The sequence below is a fragment of the Arabidopsis thaliana genome, chromosome 4, assembly GCF_000001735.4.
Source record: "Arabidopsis thaliana chromosome 4, partial sequence".
Classification (NCBI taxonomy): domain Eukaryota; kingdom Viridiplantae; phylum Streptophyta; class Magnoliopsida; order Brassicales; family Brassicaceae; genus Arabidopsis; species Arabidopsis thaliana.
The window spans coordinates 6,661,197-6,681,304 of NC_003075.7; the positions used below are offsets into that span (position 1 = coordinate 6,661,197).

At 31.9% G+C, this 20,108-nt stretch overlaps 3 protein-coding genes, 1 long non-coding RNA gene and 2 other non-coding genes across 11 annotated transcripts; 4 read left to right on the forward strand and 2 right to left on the reverse strand.

The window, feature by feature from the left end:
- The first annotated feature begins 864 nt into the window (after nucleotides 1-864).
- On the forward strand, nucleotides 865-3,280 carry AT4G10843 (uncharacterized protein). Of its 4 annotated transcripts, NM_001340688.1 has the most exons (9): nucleotides 865-1,082; nucleotides 1,276-1,445; nucleotides 1,534-1,612; nucleotides 1,999-2,109; nucleotides 2,185-2,248; nucleotides 2,402-2,526; nucleotides 2,738-2,815; nucleotides 3,069-3,152; nucleotides 3,235-3,280. In NM_001340688.1, exons 2-7 carry the CDS (start codon nucleotides 1,399-1,401, stop codon nucleotides 2,789-2,791), a joined length of 480 nt encoding a protein of 159 aa, NP_001328695.1. In that variant the 5' UTR covers nucleotides 865-1,082; nucleotides 1,276-1,398; the 3' UTR covers nucleotides 2,792-2,815; nucleotides 3,069-3,152; nucleotides 3,235-3,280. The 4 variants fall into 4 exon arrangements, with proteins under 4 accessions (NP_001328695.1, NP_001328696.1, NP_001328697.1 ...); NM_001340687.1 differs by lacking the exon at nucleotides 2,738-2,815 and having other exon boundaries at nucleotides 2,185-2,526; NM_001340689.1 differs by lacking the exons at nucleotides 2,738-2,815; nucleotides 3,069-3,152; nucleotides 3,235-3,280 and having other exon boundaries at nucleotides 1,318-1,445; nucleotides 2,402-2,737.
- AT4G02885 lies at nucleotides 3,235-7,380 on the forward strand. 3 transcript variants are annotated; one of them, NR_143983.1, is made up of 13 exons: nucleotides 3,955-4,359; nucleotides 4,437-4,514; nucleotides 4,662-4,805; nucleotides 4,895-4,949; nucleotides 5,184-5,260; nucleotides 5,355-5,504; nucleotides 5,645-5,752; nucleotides 5,809-5,946; nucleotides 6,040-6,088; nucleotides 6,371-6,420; nucleotides 6,533-6,731; nucleotides 6,844-6,887; nucleotides 7,112-7,380. It is a non-coding gene; the product is annotated as an uncharacterized misc_RNA (transcript). The 3 variants fall into 3 exon arrangements; NR_143981.1 differs by lacking the exon at nucleotides 3,955-4,359 and adding an exon at nucleotides 3,235-3,315 and having other exon boundaries at nucleotides 4,662-4,949; nucleotides 5,177-5,260; nucleotides 5,645-5,737; nucleotides 6,371-6,731; NR_143982.1 differs by having other exon boundaries at nucleotides 4,662-4,949; nucleotides 5,177-5,260; nucleotides 5,645-5,737; nucleotides 5,809-6,088; nucleotides 6,371-6,731.
- A 2,993-nt stretch (nucleotides 7,381-10,373) lies between these two features.
- On the forward strand, nucleotides 10,374-11,098 carry AT4G05835. Its single transcript, NR_144072.1, has one exon. It is a non-coding gene; the product is annotated as an uncharacterized misc_RNA (transcript).
- AT4G05840 lies at nucleotides 10,451-10,678 on the reverse strand. The gene has a single exon (NR_141919.1). It is a non-coding gene; the product is annotated as an other RNA (long non-coding RNA).
- A 2,599-nt stretch (nucleotides 11,099-13,697) lies between the features above and the next one.
- Nucleotides 13,698-15,785, forward strand: SWEET7 (Nodulin MtN3 family protein). The gene is made up of 5 exons (NM_117154.4): nucleotides 13,698-13,920; nucleotides 14,011-14,047; nucleotides 14,449-14,830; nucleotides 15,033-15,152; nucleotides 15,334-15,785. The coding sequence occupies exons 1-5, from the start codon at nucleotides 13,872-13,874 to the stop codon at nucleotides 15,520-15,522; spliced, it is 777 nt and encodes a 258-aa protein (NP_567366.1). The 5' UTR covers nucleotides 13,698-13,871; the 3' UTR covers nucleotides 15,523-15,785.
- A 1,684-nt stretch (nucleotides 15,786-17,469) lies between these two features.
- Nucleotides 17,470-18,312, reverse strand: AT4G10860 (uncharacterized protein). The gene has a single exon (NM_117155.2). The coding sequence runs from the start codon at nucleotides 18,238-18,240 to the stop codon at nucleotides 17,704-17,706; it is 537 nt and encodes a 178-aa protein (NP_192824.1). The 5' UTR covers nucleotides 18,241-18,312; the 3' UTR covers nucleotides 17,470-17,703.
- Nucleotides 18,313-20,108: the final 1,796 nt, after the last annotated feature.

The window sequence follows — 20,108 nt, forward strand, 5'->3', positions numbered from 1 at the left end:
ATCATTTAAAAATTACAAAATTATCATTTTTGATATTGCTTTTTTGCATAACTATAACAATTTGATTATAAGCATCAAACCGTTGAGATATTTGATACCAGTTAATTACTACAAAATTAGAAAATATTTAGACAATAGTTCATAAACATATCATAAATAAGATCAACATTAATAAAATAAATAGATTTTTTTACGTGACGGGTTGGCGGGACGAGTTTGGCAGGACGTTACTTAATAACAATTGTAAATAATAAAATAAAAATATTTTATAGATAGATATATCGCTGGTTAAAATCTAGTTGAAAGTTATTTTTACTTGGTTGTGTTTCAATAACTTTAAATAATTATAAATTTATCTTTTAATAAACTTTCAATATATCTAAATGTTTAATAAACTCTAAATAACTATAAATTTATCTTTTAATAAAGTATAATATTAATAATGTTTTAAAATTTTTAAAGTAATTAGAATTAATGGAAATATATTAGATAAAGAAATGCTAGTAATTAAGAATATTAATTAATTGATAATAATTAATACCAATGACATTACTTATAAATAAGTTTTAAGCTGAATATTGGTTGACAAAAAAAAAGAGTTCTAATCTGAAGATTCATTTTATTAAAGTGTTGCAAAAATGTATATGTAGATTTTTAAACCAAACCAAAAAAATTTAAAATTATTCATGAGATCACGGTGGTTTTACAACATGGCTACGCTTTAACCCAAAAAAATAGGCTTTTACACTAAACCAAAATTTTAAAATTCTAAAATTCTGGTTAAGCTCAAGCTTTAGGCTTTCACACAAATTACACAAGGGAATTATGACACACACGTGTACAAAGCTGGAATTGAGGTTTTATTTTCGAAACGGATCTTTGATCTTTGGGATCATTTTTTTCTATATGACCGTTTGAAGAAGAATTATAACGTTACAAAGTCTCTCTCTCTCATTTCTCTCGTTATTTCAAATCCCTAGATTTTTATTTTCGGCAAACATCTGAAGAAGTTTATGATCACCGACGATTGTTTTCTCCGGCGACGATTCGACGATCAGACAATCGATTCCCTAATTCAGATGGTTATGTTTCTAATTTTGTGTTTCTTTCTATTAATTTGATTCGAATACTATTACGATGTCTCTCTGTTACTTCGTTTTCCCGAATCGTGACGTTAATCCATCTGGTTTTATGAGTCTGGAGGTTGATTGATTTTGTATTTCATCTGATGGATACTTCTGATTTGTGATTTTTTTTTAAAAATTTTTTAATTAGGTTTTGAAAGATCATTAACGATCGCGAAACTTTACGATTTAGGGGATTTTGTTTGGATGGTCGTATCATCACCGACGGTGGAAGATGGCGGTAGATACGGAGGGCGGTGGAGAGCCGTGAGGGATGAAGTTACGGAGGAAGCGGTGGTCGTGGCTGGTAATCGAAACAAAGTGGGTTTTGTGGCTCTGTTTTTGGTCTACATATTGCTCTTCTTCTTGTTCTGATTCTTTTGGATTACTTTTTTTTTTGATGTAACAGATCGTTGAAGTCTTCTTTGCCTGAAAGAAGAAGAAGAAGACGGTTTATCTTCGCTCTTTGTGATTCGAGTTTTCTTTTGGTAAATTGAATTCCCAAAGTCAGAAGTTACTTTGAAATTTTTGTGGTTTTGTTAATTCTGAAGGTCTAATCATCTGTGATCTCTCTACTCTAAGAGAAGATTATCAAAGATATGAGCTTCTCTGCATCCCTTTTTCCTTGTTTTGATCTTTCTCAGAAATTTTCTTTTATGTGAAGATTAACTATAATATGGTGGTGATACTATGATTTGGGAATCAAAACAAATTCTTTTGTATATATGGAATGCATCAAAGTTGTATATTTAGTGCTCTTGTTCCTTATTGGATACGTTCATTTGATCATATTATATGTAGAACTTTAGATTCAATATCATTCATATTAACATTTCCGGTTCAAATTTGATTTTCTCTGGATTGTTTTTGGTAGGATGTCAATCTATTCACTTTCTGGACGGAGGAGACACTAATTGAGGACAAATCTTTATCATTTTGCACTTGTAATGGAGAAAGATGGAGAAGATTGTTTTCTTTCTACAAGGTATCATCTCGAGTCACTAGCTACCTTATTTACTTGTAAGTGCTTTAACATACTGCATGTCGTGTTAAAATTCAGTTGCTGATGATTCTTAAAGAAACGTCGGATATGGAGAATCTGTTACAAATGGTTCACCTTTCAGGTTTGTTCATGGTTTGAGAGTCAATACAAACATTCCCCAGCAGAAATCGACATGTTTTAGTAAGATAAACATGAATGTATCAAAGTATTGTAAATTTGATGCCCTTGTTCCTAATCAGATCACTTCGTTCATATATTTCCGTCTTGAATTCAGTTAACAAATTTGTATTTTCAACTGGGAAGGAGCTTGAAAATATAGAACAAGAGAAGGAATTAGACCAACATGTTGTAAATTTAAAATTCCCTGTGCTAATATATCAGCCAACCACGAACTCACTTGTAAGTTTCTGTTTACTTATGTCATGCTAAAGTGTATTGGATAGGTCTTTTTACATTATTTCAATTGTATCCCGTTTTGGATTTTTTAGCATACTTGGGTATTGATTTCAGTGGTTCTTAACCTATATAGTAAGTTATAGTTTGTGTTGTGCTCTCATATTGGACTCATATAGTGTCGCGTACATGTCATACACCGTTATGCTTATTTCAGATATATCGCAATGGAGCTCTGAAATGGTTGTGCATCATCTTAATGGAGTTCTGAAATGGTTGTGCATCATCTTCTTGTTTGTTAAGTTGACTCCTTCTCCCAATTATGTATTTTTGAACCTTTCTTTCTAATTAGTTGTTCAAGTTACCTTTCTCTCTTCTGTTTCACTTAGAAGTGCTGTGTTTCAGGGGATTCTTTCAGGTTCCTAAAGTATAGTTTAAGAAAGCTGGTTGTATCAGATAGCGAGCTTAACTTTGTGTGTTTGTGAGTTCTGTTTTACCAAATCCTATGCAAATTATGTTGATTCTGTCATTATTTTTCACATTCCCAGGCATCAGTCTCTGGTTATCGGAGTGTCTTGAGGACTTTTTCTTAATTACCAGCATTTGTTGCGTCTTATGAGATCAATCTTCAGGTAAAACTCCATTAATTGTAGATGATAAATTATATAATTATGAAGTGTTTCAAAATTTTACTCGTCTCTACATTTTTGGCAGCTGAAAGATACATGGAGCATCAAGTGAATTCCTCCAAAGAAACAGATCATTGGGAAGAGCCGTTGTCTGAAGGATGAATTGGTAAGCAGACCCAAAGTTGTATACTTTGTTGTTTACTTACTGGCTATCTCTATTTTTTGTTTGCCTTTTTGCTTAATGATTTAATTCCTACGAACATGTCTTGTTTCTTTAACTGGCTTCCTTGTTTTCTCTTTTTTCTTCATTGCTTGTTTGTTTCTTCATTGGTTCCATGCGTGCTTGTTGAATTCCTTCCTAGGTTTCTTGTGTGCTTGTTGATTTCTTTCCTATGTATCTTGTGTGCTTGTTGATTTCTTTCCTTGGTTCCATGTGTGCTTGTTGATTTCTTTCCTTGGTTCCATGTGTGCTTGTTGATTTCCTTCCTTGGTTTCTTGTGTGCTTATTTGTTTCCTTCCTTGGTTCCATGTGTGCTTGTTGATTTCTTTCCTTGGTTTCTTGTGTGCTTGTTTGTTTCCTTCCTTGGTTCCATGTGTGCTTGTTTGTTTCCTTCCTTGGTTCCATGTGTGCTTGTTGATTTCTTTCCTAGGTTTCTTGTGTGCTTGTTTGTTTATTTCCTTGGTTCCATGCGTGCTTGATTATTTTTTTCCTAGGTTTCTTGTGTGCTTGTTTGTTTTTTTAATTTCTTCCATGGTTACTTGATTTGTTGTTACTTCTTTGCTTTCTTCCTTTGTTCCATGCATGCTTGTGTGTTTCATTCTCTGTTTCCTTGCGTGCCTGTTTAACTTCTTGCTTAGTTGTTTGGTTCTTGCTTGCTTCCTTGTTTTCTTCTTTCAATCCTTACTAGCCTCTTGCTTCCTTGCTTGTTTTCTCACTTGCTCCTTTATTACATGCTTACTTAATTTCCTTATCTACTGAACTTGTTTGACCTTTTTATCATTTTCTTAATCTTCTTACTTACTCACTTACTCAAAACTATCTCTCTAGCTTGTTTCTCAGTTGAATTTTATTTAGATAGTTCTAGGTCTCTGTTTAACAATAGTATAGATGGAAGACTATTGAGCGTTTATCAACGGTTTCACACGATTCCAGTTATACAATAATGGAGGTCTATGATCATTCTTCTCTCTTTACGTCCTCATTGATCAGGTGATTGTGGGGCTTTTATATGTATATGTCCATGGGTTATACTAATATACAAGGTGATCTCATCTGTACATTTGCAGATTTTAATTTCGTTTGCAATTTTTGCAACCAGTTTCTGAAGCAAGAGCCTCATGAATTCCTGGGGACCATGAAACAAGGTACTCCTTTTTTTGTAAGTCCCTTTTTGAAAGATATTTCTTCATTTGTATTTCTTCTTCTCTCTAATCTTTATCAAATCGGTCTTTCTCATCATTCTGATTTTTTTTTTGTTTTTGCCTTTCTTCTATGGCATTGGGGTTTACAAGAGGGAACCCTACTTTTAAAAGGAAAGAAACATTGGCAATCCTCATCTCTGGATTTCTATCAAATTTGTTTTTGTTCCTTTCTTCTGTGGTATTGAGGGTTTTGTACTTCCGCTGGATTACGAGAGGGCACTCAAGTTTTCAAAGGTATGAAATCAAGCCTAGAATTTTTACTCTTAATTGAATTCAATCATTGTTCTGTTTTGGTTTTGTATCTTCTTTATCCATAATTACAGAGGCGAATGAAAAGATTTAGGTGTTTTTGGTGAGGCATAATGGCTTCACATTATTGTAAGTCTTGTAATTTTTAATTATGTATGTGTTCATGTGTGCATACATTCATGTGTGCATACATTCATGTGTGCATACATTCATGTGTGCAGGTTTAGAATTTAGAATGAAGGTTTTGTATGTGTTCATGTGTGCATACATTCATGCCTTATGTGTTTGAATTTAGAATGCAGGTTTTGTATGTGTTCATGTGTGCATACATACATGCCTTATGTGTTTGAATTTAGAATGCAGGTTTTGACTGGTTAGCGTCATAAAGGTAATAGTCTTGGTCATCGTGATATGCCATTAGAATTTGATGCTTCTCTGAGGTATGTCATTTGTTTAACTGTTACTAGTTAAAATGCATTACTGAGGTTTGTTAATTGGTATTATTATTATCTTTTTTCTTTGCATGGACTTTAGGTATAGAATATTTGGTGAAAAACTCTCGCGGTTATTTTTTATTATGTTAGCATTCGGTGTTTCAAGAGTACATTGATGAAGTTTGCGCCTGAATGGGAAGAATAATTTCTCACATCCAATGTGTGATGGCTGCTATAGTTATGAGACAAGGTACGAAATTTATTTTTTTGGTCTCAAGATTTTTTCCGATCAATTTTGCAGTCACCCTCTTAGCAAACTTAGAATCTTTCTTGATCTCTTAGAATCATGGAGACTAATTTTGCTACTTATTCCTTCTTTTTTTTCAAAAGTTCTTAAACAGACCGTAAAAGAAGGGAATGCATCAACGACCTTTTAGCATGAATAGTTAGTCTCCCGGATGATTAGGATTGATCATAGTAGAGGTATATCGTTACTCTTGAAAATATTTCACAACTCATTTGTTTTTTTGCATAAACGTAACTCCAAATTTCAGAAGATATGAGAAGTTTGATGTTCCAATGGCCTACACTATAGAGCAACAATTATTGATGTTGGAATAGCTTGGTCTGCAAGTTTTTACCGCTACCATTTGTTCTTGACTTCTTTCATGGGTTTTGGTTAGTATATGCAGGTAACAATTACTTTTGTTTTTGTTGAGCTCAAATATATACCACTCATCATAAATACTGATCTATGGGTTTTTCCTTCCATGTTCGGTGTTGAGGGATTTGTTCTTCGGTTGGTTTACAAGAGGGAACTTAACTATGAAAAAGGTAAGAAATATTGGCAATCCCCAACTCTTGATATCTATCAAATTCGTTTTCCTTATCATTCATTGTGGTTTTGTTTTGTTTTCTTGTGTTGTATTGAGGGCACTAAATCTTTTAAAGATAAGAAATAGAGTCTAGATTTGACAATACTTGTCTATTTTTTTATTTCTATTAGAATTCAATCATCACTCTGATTTTGGTTCTACTTTCTTTATTCGTTAAGGAAAACATGAATGCAGATGTATGGGTCTTGAACTTAGCTAACAAATGTGTATTTTCTAACAGGGAAGAAGCTTGGGGAAAAAAAGAACAAGAGAAGATCATGATCAGCTAAAGTTGAGTAATATTGATTTTTTTAATGAATTATGTTACTATTCTGCATCGTCTCTCCATTTGAATCTTGAGATTGATTTAAGTGTATTAAAATGTGTTACATTGGGACCTCAGATAGAGTATACTGGAGGGAGCTACTGATTCAGAAGATGCTCATCACAAAGACTTCCTTTACGCTTGTTAGACAATAGACACCAATTTTCTTTTCTTTCAGTTTAATTTTCTTATTTGTTTGGTTGTCGGATCAGGTTAAAAGATACCACGAACTCTCCTAGAAAACCGGAGTATATTGCAGTAGCAGGAGCAGATTGATGTATGTTTTCATGTTCTTGATCACAAGTAATTTCATTTGTTTGACTCCAACTTCAAATCTTTTTTTCGTAGGGTATTATTTATTATAACTAAGTTGCTAAAACCTTTTTCAGGATTGTGAAGCATGAACACGAGTATTGGAAATATGTAGAGGAAGGTAACTTGTTATGGTTAAGCTTATTATAGTTTTGCCTAATTCTATTAGTTCTTATGATCCTGATGCAAACTTGATGATTCTCTTGTTTGGTTCTTTCGTTTGGTCTTAATTTATCTCAGGAGCCTGTTCGAATCAATTATGCACTTACTTTCTTACTGAAATTTAGAATGTTCATTAGATCTCAAAGAAACTTGTTGAACTCAGTTTGCTTCTTGTTCCATTAGGTTAAACCTGAGAGAGACACTACTTTGCCAACCGAGATATGCCAGAAACTTGAAGACCATTTGAGCTAGTGAGATCAATTAGAGGACCAGATTCATCCAATCATTGATAAGAGCCAGTACCAACCTGATAAACGAGATACAGCAACATCTATGTCAGCCCACAAAGCACGAAGAGTACTTGATCAACCTCTTCCACATCCAGTTTCCCGAACCCGGAAAATCTGCATCCCAAAACAAAATATAGCTGCATTCATGCATACATCCATACATGCATATATCCATACATGCATACATCCATACATGCATATATCCATACATGCATTCATGCATACATCCATACATGCATACATCCATACATGCATTCATGCATACATCCATACATGCATTCATGCATACATCCATACATGCATTCATGCATACATCCATACATCCATACATGCATACATTCATACATCCATACATGCATACATTCATACGTTCATGCATACATCCATACATGCATACATTCATGCATACATCCATACATGCATACATTCATACATTCATACATGCATACATTCATACATTCATTCATGCATACACATGCATATATATTTGCTTTCTTGATTTATTGATTAGATCATTGCTTGCTACTTTAGTACATTTGCTAACAACTTGTTCTTGTTTGTTTCTTGTGCTTATCTCAGTTTGTAACGTGCTTGCTTGTTTCTTGCACTGTTCACTTTATTCCTTCTTTGTTTCATTGATTATTTGATCGTTGCTTGTCTTGTTTGTTTGTTTCCTTCTTGGTTCCTTGATTTATTTTACTTCATTGGGCAGCCTTCTTCTTGGATACTCGCTTACTTAATTGTTTCAATCAATTTCTTTACACACTCGTTTGCTTGTTTCCTTCTTTGATCATTTGGTTTTTCTTTTTCTTTTTTACTTTCGTCACTATTTCTTACATGAACTTCTCTACTTGTTTCGTTGTTTGCTTACGATTTTCATTTGGTTACTCGCTTTCTTTTGCTTTCTTTACTTCTTACATAGTTCCATTGCTTGCTTAGACGTAATTGTTTAAGAAAACATCTCCACAACATCCTCCTTGTTCTTGCAAACTTCATTACTTAATTCCGTTTATGCGTATCTATTAAAATATCTACAACTCTTTAGCGAAACTTTATAATCCACACTATACAATTTAATTTGCTTTATATGACATGTTTAGCAAAAAAAAATACAATTTGCTTTAATTTGGTTTTTATCCCCTTTTTCCATTGGATTATTATTATCTTTACAAAAAAAAGAAAAATAATGTTTTGCTCTGACATGTTCTAAAACTTGTGGATCAAAATATTAGTAAATAAAAAACTTATATGATTAAGTATTATTTGACACATCTCATGATCTAAATTAAATTCCATTCCCCTTTCATTTCCTTAATTCCACAATATGCAATTGTATTTTGGTTTTTTCCCCCTTAATTATTCTTTTTATCGGGACTTTTTGATATATGGTTATTTTTTCATAAGTGTCTTTTTCGTAACTTTCTGTAAAAATATTTAGGGTTATTTTTCTGTCATTGTGCCTCTTTATTACAACTTTCTGTTATAATATCGATAGTTATCTTTTTCGTTTGTGTCTGTCGCATGTTTCCTTATGAATAGTTGTCCACTTAAATATTTGTAACTGTTGAACTATATATATTCCTCCTTCTTCTTAAGTAATTTCTAAATTTTTGTTCTTTACCACAAATTATTTGTTTCATGATGAATCCAAAAACATGCCTTTTGCATTTCTGAACGGTTTTGTTTTATTATCGCAACATTCATTTGGTAAAATGTTGACGGTCACTTTTTTTTGTTCATGTATCTTCATCGTAACTTTCTGCTAACATTGACGGTTATTTTTTCCGTTAAATACTTTTTTATCGCAATTTTTCGTTTGTATCTTTGTCATTTTAATATTGACGGTTATTTTTTGTTGTGTTTTTTATCGCAACATTTTGTTAAAATATTTACAATTACTTTTTTAGTTAGTGTATTTTCATCGTATCTTTCTATTTACATTGACGGTTATTTTTTCCTTTAGTGTTTTCTTATCGCAATTTTTTATTTGTGTCTTTTTATCGTGACTTTCTGTTATTATCAACAGTTTCCATTTGTTTCTTTTTATCGTAACTTCGTAAAAATTATTTACAGTTATTTTTTTGGTTCTGTCTCTTTTATCGTAACTTTTCGTGAAAATATTGACGGTTACTTTTATTCATATCTTTTCATCGTAACTTTTCATTAATATTGGAGGTTGTTTCGTTAGTTATGTCTTTTCATCCTAATTTTTTATTAACATTGATTGTTATTTTTCTTTTAGTGTTTTGTTTATCGTAAATTTTCATAAAAATATTAAAAGATATTTTTCTTTGGTTGTGTCTCTTTATTGCAATTTTCCGTTAAAACATTGATGGTTATGTTTTCGATTGTTTCATTTTATCTCAACTTTCTGTTACAATATTGACAGTTACTGTTTTCGTTGATGTTTTTTCATCATAACTTTCCCTTAACATTGACTATTATATTTTTTGTTTTTGTTTTTTATCATAACTTTTCATAAAATTATTGACAGTTATTTTTTCTCGGTTATGTATTTTCGTTGCAACTTTCCGTTATAATATTGACAATTATTTGTTGCATTTGAGTCTTTTTATCGCACTTTTCCGTTAAAATATTGACACTTGCCTTTTTCCATTCATATCTTTTATTGGTACTTTTGGTTAACTTAGTTACAATTATTTTTTCTATTTGTATATTTACATCGCAATTTTGGTTAAAACATTGATTATTACTTTATTTGTGTCTTTTTATCGTAATTGTCCAGGTTTTTTCTGTATCATCTTTTATTGCAACTTTTTATAAAATATTGATGGTTTTTTTTGAATAATTATTAAATTTTATAACATATAATTTTTTAAAAATAAATTATTATATAAATATTTTAGATTATTTCCCGCAATATCGCGGGGGTCCCAATCCTAGTTATTATTAATGTTAACTAATATATTGCGTTGAATGGTAGACATGTTTTTCAGGTTTTGTAAATGTGATTCCACTGAATACATATCAGTATACCACTCACAAAAACTAGATTGGATTTATAAGAAAATTATTAATCAAAAACAATTCATAAAATTCAATAGTAGTAATATCGGAGAGAACTAAATTATGGTAATGTAATGATGAAAGGATACTTATTTGAAGTTGAAACTAGAGATGTCCCTTTTTTTTTTTTTTTTTACTTTATTAGTTTACAAAATCATAATTCTTGTTTACAACAAACATTCATGAGAAAACTTGGACACGAATGATACAGATACCACAATTGAGTACATATTTTTCATTTTTGGGTATGGTTTCGGTTTAGTTTGAATTGGTTAAACTAGATTACATATCCTTAATGAAAACTACGTACTGTGCAAAAACATTAAAGACTTTCTTTGTGATGGTTATGTAATTTGCGGGATAGAGGATGATTTAATTGAGATATTAGAGAGGAAAAACTTGGGACTTCACATTCGGCTTTGAGGACGAGAAAAAGCGCTTGGTCGAGCTCTTAAAGGAAGATGGGGTCGTGTTGCTCCAAAATCTGATTGATCCAAACGCAAGACCTCCCAATAAAGAGTCCTCTGCTAAGAAATGGTCGAGCCTCGGTTTCAAGGACCCTAGCCCCAAGAAAAATGTAAGGTATATCCTCAAACTTGCGTTCCAAGCCTCCATTTATTCTCTTTGGAAGGAAAGGAATAGCAGATTGCATACAGTTCTCATTACAAAAATCAAGAACAATCATTAGGTGCAAACTTGATCCTCTCTTGCTCTCTCTAGAGTTCAAGAGAACTCTCCTAACGTTATATCCTTTTTGGTCACTTGGTTTGAGTTGTTTCAGTATTAGCCTATTAGGTGTTCGCAAGTTTGGAAATATGTTTTCCCTTGCTTGCTTTCGATGCTATTGTGCTTATTTAATGGAAGTTTAGTTATTTTTTAAATAAACGTTATGAGTAAAAATTATCATATATAAGAAATCATCCACATATATATTCAATATTTTATTTTATTGTTATTGTTATATTTTTTATCTGATCTATTTTCTGTATCATAAATCTGAGGTTTATGAATTAATTTCATGTATAGTGTTTGTATTTGAGTTTGGTGAAATACTGCCAAGATGGTGTGATGCTTGTTTGAGTCTGAGAATTTCTTTAATTCAATGACCTTTTTTTATACATGTTATAAAATATTATGGATACTTGCAAGTCTTCTCCTATTTACTTGTACAAATTTGATTTTTGATTCAGCTACTATGTGACTTGTATGACAAATACAGTCGAAACTTAATATGATATTCGGTACCCAAATGACAAAAACCCACGTACATCAAAAGCAGAGAGGCTTTATAAGAAATCTATGACTATCAATTTTATTTTTTCCCATAAATTATATGCATGGTAGAAATATTATGAAATGAGTTTCCTTAACTATGGTTGGCAACTAAAAATGTCTTTAGTGACAAAAATATGCAACTTTTCTACAAACTGCAAATATTAGTTTAGATTAAATCAAACAAATCATGCCTTCAAAAATCTGTAAAACAAATCTTTTTATTTTTAACGCCGGTGGCACCATAGACGAAATCGACAATTTTGAAGGTTGGAGTTGGATTTGTCTGAATTTTTTTTTTATTGGAATTTGGAAAGCAGCTGAAAGATGACTAAATGCGCAGCAAAACTCTTCATTCAGGCTTGGCGTAACTTGAATTTGTTTTCTTTCTTCTATTTTTTTAGTTTCATTCTAGTTTCCGATCAAGTCTTATGGTTAAAATACTCAATTATATACTCATCATTTAGGCATCGAAAACGGTCCTAACAAAACACCAAACATATATTCCTAGGCTTTCACGTGTTTAATTCTTACCCGCATGATACATTTCCCTCAAATGGATTGACATAATGCTATTGTTGTTAACTTTTTGTTTGACACAAAATCTATCTAGCAAATTTTTTATAGTTATAGATTTAATATACGCAATGTTAGCTTGATTTTGTTTCTAACTTAAGGAAAAGTTGAAGGATGTTTTAATTTGCAAGGTTCTCTTTCAAAAAGATTTCGTGTAAATTCGACAACGGCCTCAAACCTACTCTAATCCTGACTCTAAATAATATTATAGGTTGAAAGCTTTGTAATTATTGTTTACTAAAATAAGAGAAGAAAACATTATTACTTACTCTCCTTTAGAAATATATGTTTGCATTATGCTGTATATATAGATGAATAAATGCCATAAACGTTTAAATGTGTGTTGGTAGATGTCATTTTACTTCATTCTTAGAGGTCTCTTCTATCAAATTTAGTTACGTATATAAATATAGATGTCTTGTGCTTTCTTGCAAGGAAATAAACAGAGATAATATACTATTTCATACACATCCACACACATATAGATGTCTTTTTGTTTGTTGCATGGATGTAGACATACATCCATTCACATTTCCAAGTATATACACTAACCTAATGACCTAATGTTCTTGAGAGAGACTTCTTTCACAACCTCTTCTAGAATGTGAGTTTCTTATATTTTTGTTGGTATAAAGTATTTGAACATCTTTATCAAAAGTTAAAATGTTTGACCATATTCTTGGTAATTCAACCGGTAAGTAAATGTTATTCTTCTATGACAGAACCCTTAATTTTGCCTGTTGTATACTAGAGGTTTGGTTGGGTGAAAAGTGGGCATGATAAAAAGAACAACATTTAGTTTTCCTCCTTGATTTTTCTAAATTAGAGTTTCGTATCAAAATACCTAAAAAAGCTTGTTTTGTGGTGCTTCCAATTTCGAAATCGGCTAAACTTTTTCCACATGATTTCTTCTTTTACGATAGTAAGATTTAGAAGAAAATAAAAACTGAATAACGTCAGATTTTCCTTAATAAAAGAAGAAGAAAAATCTCACAACATTTTAAGTTCCTTTATTTTTTTGATATGTGCCCTAATAAATGCAGTGAAATAAGCTCACAACAAAAGATGCACAACGAGATAAAGCCAAATGAAATTTAGTACTGGTATACAAATTTTAATGACACGTTAATACTCTTTTTCGTTTTGGTTTTATAATCGTACTTAATATTCATAACTAGCTTCGAATCTGGTATTTGTATACTTAAAAAGCTTACATCAGCCAATCTACTATCATTGAAATTGTAGTGAGAAAATCTAATATAATTCTTTAGTGACTGTTTGTCAAAAAAAAAAAAAACTCATGTCTAAAGTACATAACAAATTCAAATTTTGATACAAAATTAGTTATTTGTATTTGTTGTGACCATTTCTATTCTACATTTTGTTTGATTATTAGTTGAATTATTCTTAGTTAAATAGAGCAAACAAATTAAATTAAATGATTTCTTAATCTATAATTACTGTAAATACTTCAAACATCTTTTAAATAGAAACAAATAAAATAATTACTAAGACATTTGTCCTTATATAAGTCTAATAAATGTGTGTTTTAATTCAATACCTCCAAAAATAATTTCAAAAAACTAGAGTTACTGAATTGGTGCTTTCACACGGTGCATGCATTGTATTCACACCTATATGCATGTCATATATTCATGGTCTCTATGATCTCGCTCTATATAAACACCACCCAATCGACCAACCTTCTTCTCTGATTATTTTCTCAAATTATTTAATTAATTTCTTCTTCTTCATCACCACCAATTACACTCAAAATTATGGTGTTTGCACATTTGAACCTTCTTCGGAAGATTGTGGGGATTATAGGTTAGTCCAGAATTTTGACATCTACAAGTTATTATATCTATCATGATTTTTTTGTCCCTTCTTCTTAACTTTGGATGATCTTGTTTGCAGGAAACTTCATCGCTCTATGTCTGTTCTTGTCACCAACGTAAGTATTTTGCTATATCTATGATTTAAATAAAATTCCAGAAACAATGAAAGATACGTGAAAAAGAGATTCATAAAAACGAAAATCGTATTTCTTAAAGAAAACCAAACTTGTTTCATGAATTTAACACATGCATGGTTCATCCTGACTACTGAAAGATCTGAAATTTTTTGTTTTTCATTCTCACTGCAGCTTTCAAAATTTTCTTTGTGTAGTATAATCACAATGTGAAAATTGATACTTTTTTCCTCATAATATAATGTTTTTTCCTATTATACTAATTGATAACAATTAAGAAAGTTTATTTATGTAATAGAGTTTCTTCCAAAACAAGAGAAAAACTAAAAGTATGTATCATCAATAAATGACTAATACTTTTAATAAATGTCTCATTACATCAGGCCAACATTTGTTCGGATAGTGAAAAAGAAGTCAGTGGAGGAATATTCACCAATACCGTATTTAGCGACTCTTATAAACTGTTTGGTTTGGGTTCTTTACGGACTACCAACGGTGCATCCGGACAGCACATTGGTCATTACAATAAACGGCACAGGGATCTTGATCGAAATCGTATTCCTTACGATCTTTTTCGTTTATTGTGGCCGCCAAAAACAGCGGTTGATAATATCCGCTGTTATAGCGGCTGAAACCGCGTTCATAGCTATTCTTGCGGTTTTGGTATTAACTCTCCAACACACTACCGAAAAACGTACTATGAGTGTTGGAATCGTATGTTGCGTTTTCAACGTTATGATGTACGCTTCTCCATTGTCTGTTATGGTACGTAACGTTTCGTTTTTGTGTTTAAGATTTTAAAAGCTTTTGTTCTTTTTAGAGAAGTTATTGTTTCCTCTTTAACTCTTTTCCCTATTTTTGTTGGTTCATGTATTATTTTTTGTTTGACTAAATGATGATAGGAACCAAACACTACTTCATTAACCATTCTCATCTTTTTGTTGTTGTCCTTGCATGAAATATAAAGAAAATGGTAATAAAAACAAAAAGTGTGGAGTTCATGCCGTTTTGGTTATCGGTAGCTGGATTTCTAAACGCAGGCGTTTGGACAATTTATGCTCTCATGCCTTTCGACCCATTCATGGCTGTGAGTTTTGTTCACACTCTCTTTCATTATAATTTCATGTTTCACCTATAAAACTATATTAACTACTTATGTGACAAAAAGAAAAATGTATATGTACATGAGTAAAGAATTTTCATGAAATAAAAATCTAAGCAATTTGTACATTTTACAACTGTTGTTTTTCTATAATGGGTATTTGCAGATACCAAATGGAATTGGATGTTTATTTGGGCTAGCTCAACTAATATTGTATGGTGCCTACTATAAGTCCACCAAAAGAATAATGGCGGAAAGAGAAAACCAACCTGGTTACGTCGGTTTATCAAGTGCGATCGCTCGTACCGGATCTGAGAAAACCGCGAATACCAACCAAGAACCTAACAATGTTTAATTTGGTCTAGTGTTATTAAACTTCGGATTATGGGATTTTTTTCCCATCCAAGACTCTTAGTATATGAATAAGATGGAAACTTTCATTACTTTGTTTTTCTTTTTGTCTAAAATTCCATTACTTTGTTTTAAAATTCAAACTTTGTAATGCAATTTTGACGTCCCTTTTTTGAGGAGCAATAAGCTACTTTTCAAAGTTTCTGGTGTAATGTTCAAACTTTTATGATTATGCGGGGTTAAATTAAAATAAATTAGTCGTCGTCATTAGTCAACGTGACTCACTCACTCCACTCTCAAATTTTGAAATCAAACAGCTAAAAGCTATTCTCTTCTCCGAGGAAGAAGAAGCTATAGAGAATTGGAAATGCTCTAATGTTTCAAATAGAACCTGGTTGCAAATTCATATGGTCAAAGCCACGCATTGACTTTTTTCATCCCAACCCAAATCCTCATTTACAAATAAATCCAAACTCTAAGAAAACACAACAATGTTCACAAAAACACAAACACATCTTCAATATAGCAAACGCATAACATTTAAACCTACTATTTGTACACAGCTTTATGTCGGACCTACTATTTGGTCCAAGAAAATAATTCGGGACTTATAGACATACCAATCAAAACCAAAGCCTAAAGAAAACTAATCCACATAAACTTTGCAATTGCAACTAACTGATTCTATACATGAGTAGAATAAATGATTATGCACTTTGTAAGCAGGCCATTAGAGAATAGCAAAGTTATCTTGATAAAGTTTTCCCCAAAAGTAAGCTTGTCTACATTCTACAGCTTCTCTAGTATGTTTTGATTAAACTCATCAAGAAAATCAGCATCAAATGCTTCATCTAAGCTATACTCAATGTCTAGTCTAGCTTCCGTTAGAGACGAGACATCAACTAAATTACATGGCCAGTAAGGAGGAACAGTCGAACTCAGACTACGTAGATGTGGTGCTACAATACATATCTGCCCTGAAACCCAACAATTGCTATAGATTTCTAAAGTTCTCAAACGCAACGTTTTGCTGAGATCAAGAACCTTGAAGTTATAGCAACGGACAAGATGCAACGTTAAGCTTTTGAGAACAGGACAACCAGAAAAAGAATCTTAGGCATAGTAGATGTAAAACCTCGACCGCCCCTATCAGTGGGCCTCACGTCTTCTCTCGGGCCTATGGGCCCACCCTTGTCCGCTAGTCCGTGCGCCGCGTCCGAAAAGCTTTAAAGACTTTTTACCGACCCTACAAATCACCACAAGATCTTTTTCCATGCTTTGTCACTCGCATGGTTCCGACAATGACTTCTGGGAATATCATCCATCCTGAAACTACTCCAGCCCAAGCATGTTTAACTGTGGAGTTCTCTTAGGACGTTTGACCGAAAAGATAAGTGCACACGTAGGTGGTCAAATCATTTCTTTTAAACCTCTCTGCATGCACCACCATATTCCTGAAATCGGGGTGTTACAATTCACCTCCACTAACAGATCGCAACGTCCTCGTTGCACACCAAGACCGTAACCCCCAATGGTGCGAACCTTCTTGACTCCACACTCATTTGGGTTTGGCTCTGATACCACTTGTAACACCCCGACTGGCCCTACCAGTGGGCCTCATGTCTTCTCTCTATTAACAACTTGTAACACCCCGACCGGCCCTACCAGTGGGCCTCATGACAGATTCAAAACTCAAGAGGCATAGATTTAAAAATCAACTCACAATGACAATTCACGCTAGTGTATTCTAGCTATGTATGAATACTTCGCAAATAGGGTTTGTTGGATCGGGTTGAAGAAGAAATGTTTTGAGATAAGCAATTTATTTGGTAACACGTATCAAAACTATATATTGAGACAAAAAAAAACAAAGAATCAAATGTACGTAATTTAATAATAAATTTTGGATTAAAACCAAAAGTGATGCAATACGAACACAAGAACAACGCTTTCAAAAAGCAAACACATACTTATTCATTTTTTTTGTTTTGTTCACAATGTATAATATTGGAGTATCAACTCCTACAAACTTGGAAGCACAAAGCAATAGAAAGGAAACATGGTTTCTGTCCTCAAAGAGAAAAACACAAATCCACAATGTTATTTGCAAAGCTTTATTAAAAGGAAAAACGAGATACTTAGTCAAATGTGACTTAGTCTTGATGGTATTTTGGGTTGGGCCGTCTTATGCATTAGTCGATTCTTCTTCATTTGCTTCTTTCACCTTCGCCGATGCTTCTTCATTTTCATCTTCTTCCTTTTTAGCAGCTGCAGTAGTCGCTCCTTCGGCTGTTTCAAAACCTATAACGCTGATACCTCCTTCCTCACGATGACGTGCAATAACAGACTTATAATATTTCAGTTCTCCATCGGAAGTATATATCCCTAAATCATTAGTTTTGCACCAAATCTTCATTTCATCGTAAAATACATCTAGATTAATAGTGCCGTACTGCTTCCATATAAGAACACGATAACCTTGAAGACCTTTATTCTTACCACGATTATCATTAAGCTCGAGATTATAAGGGAAGTAATTCAGCACATACGCTTGATCTTCATCTTTAGAGTCTCTATAAATCTTAACAGCACCAACATTAAGATCTCTATTAATTGCCCTAGACTCTCCATCCTTGGCATCATACGTCTTGCCATCACAGAAGCGTACGGTTACACACTTACCATAACCATAATTAGAAACCTGATGCAACAATGGAGCCATATATATAAGATTGAAATGTTTCAAAGATTTTGTTTGATGTGAGAAATAATGAAGGAAGTCTTCTTCTTCTTAAATAGATTTCTCACATTTGGGATATCGCCTTTGTCCAAAAGACTTTAGACACTTAGCGTGTAAAATGCAATTACATCCTACGGTTAAGATTCAAATTATTAAGAGAATAATTAGTCAAAGAACTATCCAACAGAATGATTTTTAGTCATAAAATAATACTTCCTCCACAAAGTCTATGTTAATATTATTTTCTCCACAAAGTCTATGTTAATAATAGTTCCTTCCAAAAGTCTATGTCAATAATACTTCATCCGGAAGTCTAACAACCCTAACGCTTCTCTCTCGAAAAGGCCAAACTAATTTTTTCTTATATACTTATTTGTTAACGTTTTGAGTTTTCCACAAATACTAAAAAATTACTATTGTTTGATTATTTTAACATTATTTTATATTATATTTATGAATTATTAACCAAAAAATATTCTAGTAAATTTAATTAGTCTATGCATTCTATATTATATTTTGCCGAAATAATTTTAACATCTATTTGGTAAAATTTAATCATCTCTAGAAAGCTTATTTATTTGGTAATTATAACAACTCAATTCTAATTTCTTTTACCTGTTTTTTCTATGGTATTACTATCTCAAGATCCTCTTTCTTAACCATTTAAACTAATTTATATGATACCGTAAATTAGTTATATTCACACAAAAAAAAAGTTGTCATATCCAATCATATACACATGATCAAATTTTACTTCGTTTAGTTTTTTAAACAACAATTTATTTTATATGGCAGGAGAGAAACAAACAAAAACATGGGTCTAATCCATGTTCGAGTAATCCTAAAATTGTCATTTACAATTTATTTTTCATCTATTTCTAGAAACAACTCCGTACTTGTGTGATTCGTCAACGAATAGATTTTTTTCAGTATCAAGATTTCTCCAAGTTAAGAAAGTTTCTCCGAAAATGGTTTCTAGCATGAAGAACTCGATGACTACTGTTCATTTTACAATATTCTTAATCACTCGTACATAATCATCTTTATTTTAGTTAATAAATTTAACGTTTCATATAAAGAAAGATGGAGAATTTGCTAGACTCAAAGATTTGTGTATTCCAATAACCATACTTTACAATATTGTGTGCTTCCTCATTTTTTATTCTTTTTCTTAATATTTTTAAATTTTGTTGCTCGTCATGTTAAGTTGGGATAAAATGATTTCAAGTTGTTTGCTTTTGCCGCAAATGATTTAAATGATGTGAAAATTAAAAGCTTTCAGCTTAAAATGGATCATATAATTTTTGAAGAAGATAATATATCACATTATTAAAAAAGTGAAAAAATTTCGTTACTTAGGTAGAAAATTGACGAAATTTAACAAGACGTCGACAAATATCTAGTAACATACAATAATATGAACGAATTGAAAATAGGTGTATTAAAAACGAAAAAAAAAAAGAAAAAAAGAAAATGAGGTGTATTATTTGTTTTGTTTTGATTGGCTTAATTTTTATTGATGTGCTGGAAAAAAACATTTTAATATTATTATTTTTTTTTCCACAATTATTATTTATATTAAGTTATCGGGAAAAGACTCTGCGCTAAAGAAAGCCATTCAAGAACCGATATGCTTATATGGAAAAATGCTATTTTGAACCCGGGCTTTTTTAGCTAAACAATCTGCTCGAGTATTAGAACTACGAGGAAAATATATAATATGGAAAGAATGATTTTTCGAACCCTTCTTTCTATATTACATTTTAATATTATTATTTTTTGAAATTGTGGGCTTTTGCGGCTAATGATTTAAATGACGTAACAATTAAAAAAACTTTGCCTAAAAAATG

What these genes read in the sequence shown, in the direction of transcription:
- AT4G10843 (NM_001340688.1), top strand. Translation starts at nt 1,399, where the DNA reads ATGAAGTTACGGAGGAAGCGGTGGTCGTGGCTGGTAATCGAAACAAA. An exon ending in TGGCTGGTAATCGAAACAAA is followed by an intron (nt 1,446 to 1,533) that starts GTGGGTTTTGTG and finishes TTGATGTAACAG; the next exon opens with ATCGTTGAAGTCTTCTTTGC. An exon ending in GTGATTCGAGTTTTCTTTTG is followed by an intron (nt 1,613 to 1,998) that starts GTAAATTGAATT and finishes TGTTTTTGGTAG; the next exon opens with GATGTCAATCTATTCACTTT.
- SWEET7 (NM_117154.4), top strand. Translation starts at nt 13,872, where the DNA reads ATGGTGTTTGCACATTTGAACCTTCTTCGGAAGATTGTGGGGATTATA. An exon ending in GAAGATTGTGGGGATTATAG is followed by an intron (nt 13,921 to 14,010) that starts GTTAGTCCAGAA and finishes TCTTGTTTGCAG; the next exon opens with GAAACTTCATCGCTCTATGT. An exon ending in CTTCTCCATTGTCTGTTATG is followed by an intron (nt 14,831 to 15,032) that starts GTACGTAACGTT and finishes TGAAATATAAAG; the next exon opens with AAAATGGTAATAAAAACAAA.
- AT4G10860 (NM_117155.2), bottom strand. Translation starts at nt 18,240, where the DNA reads ATGGCTCCATTGTTGCATCAGGTTTCTAATTATGGTTATGGTAAGTGT.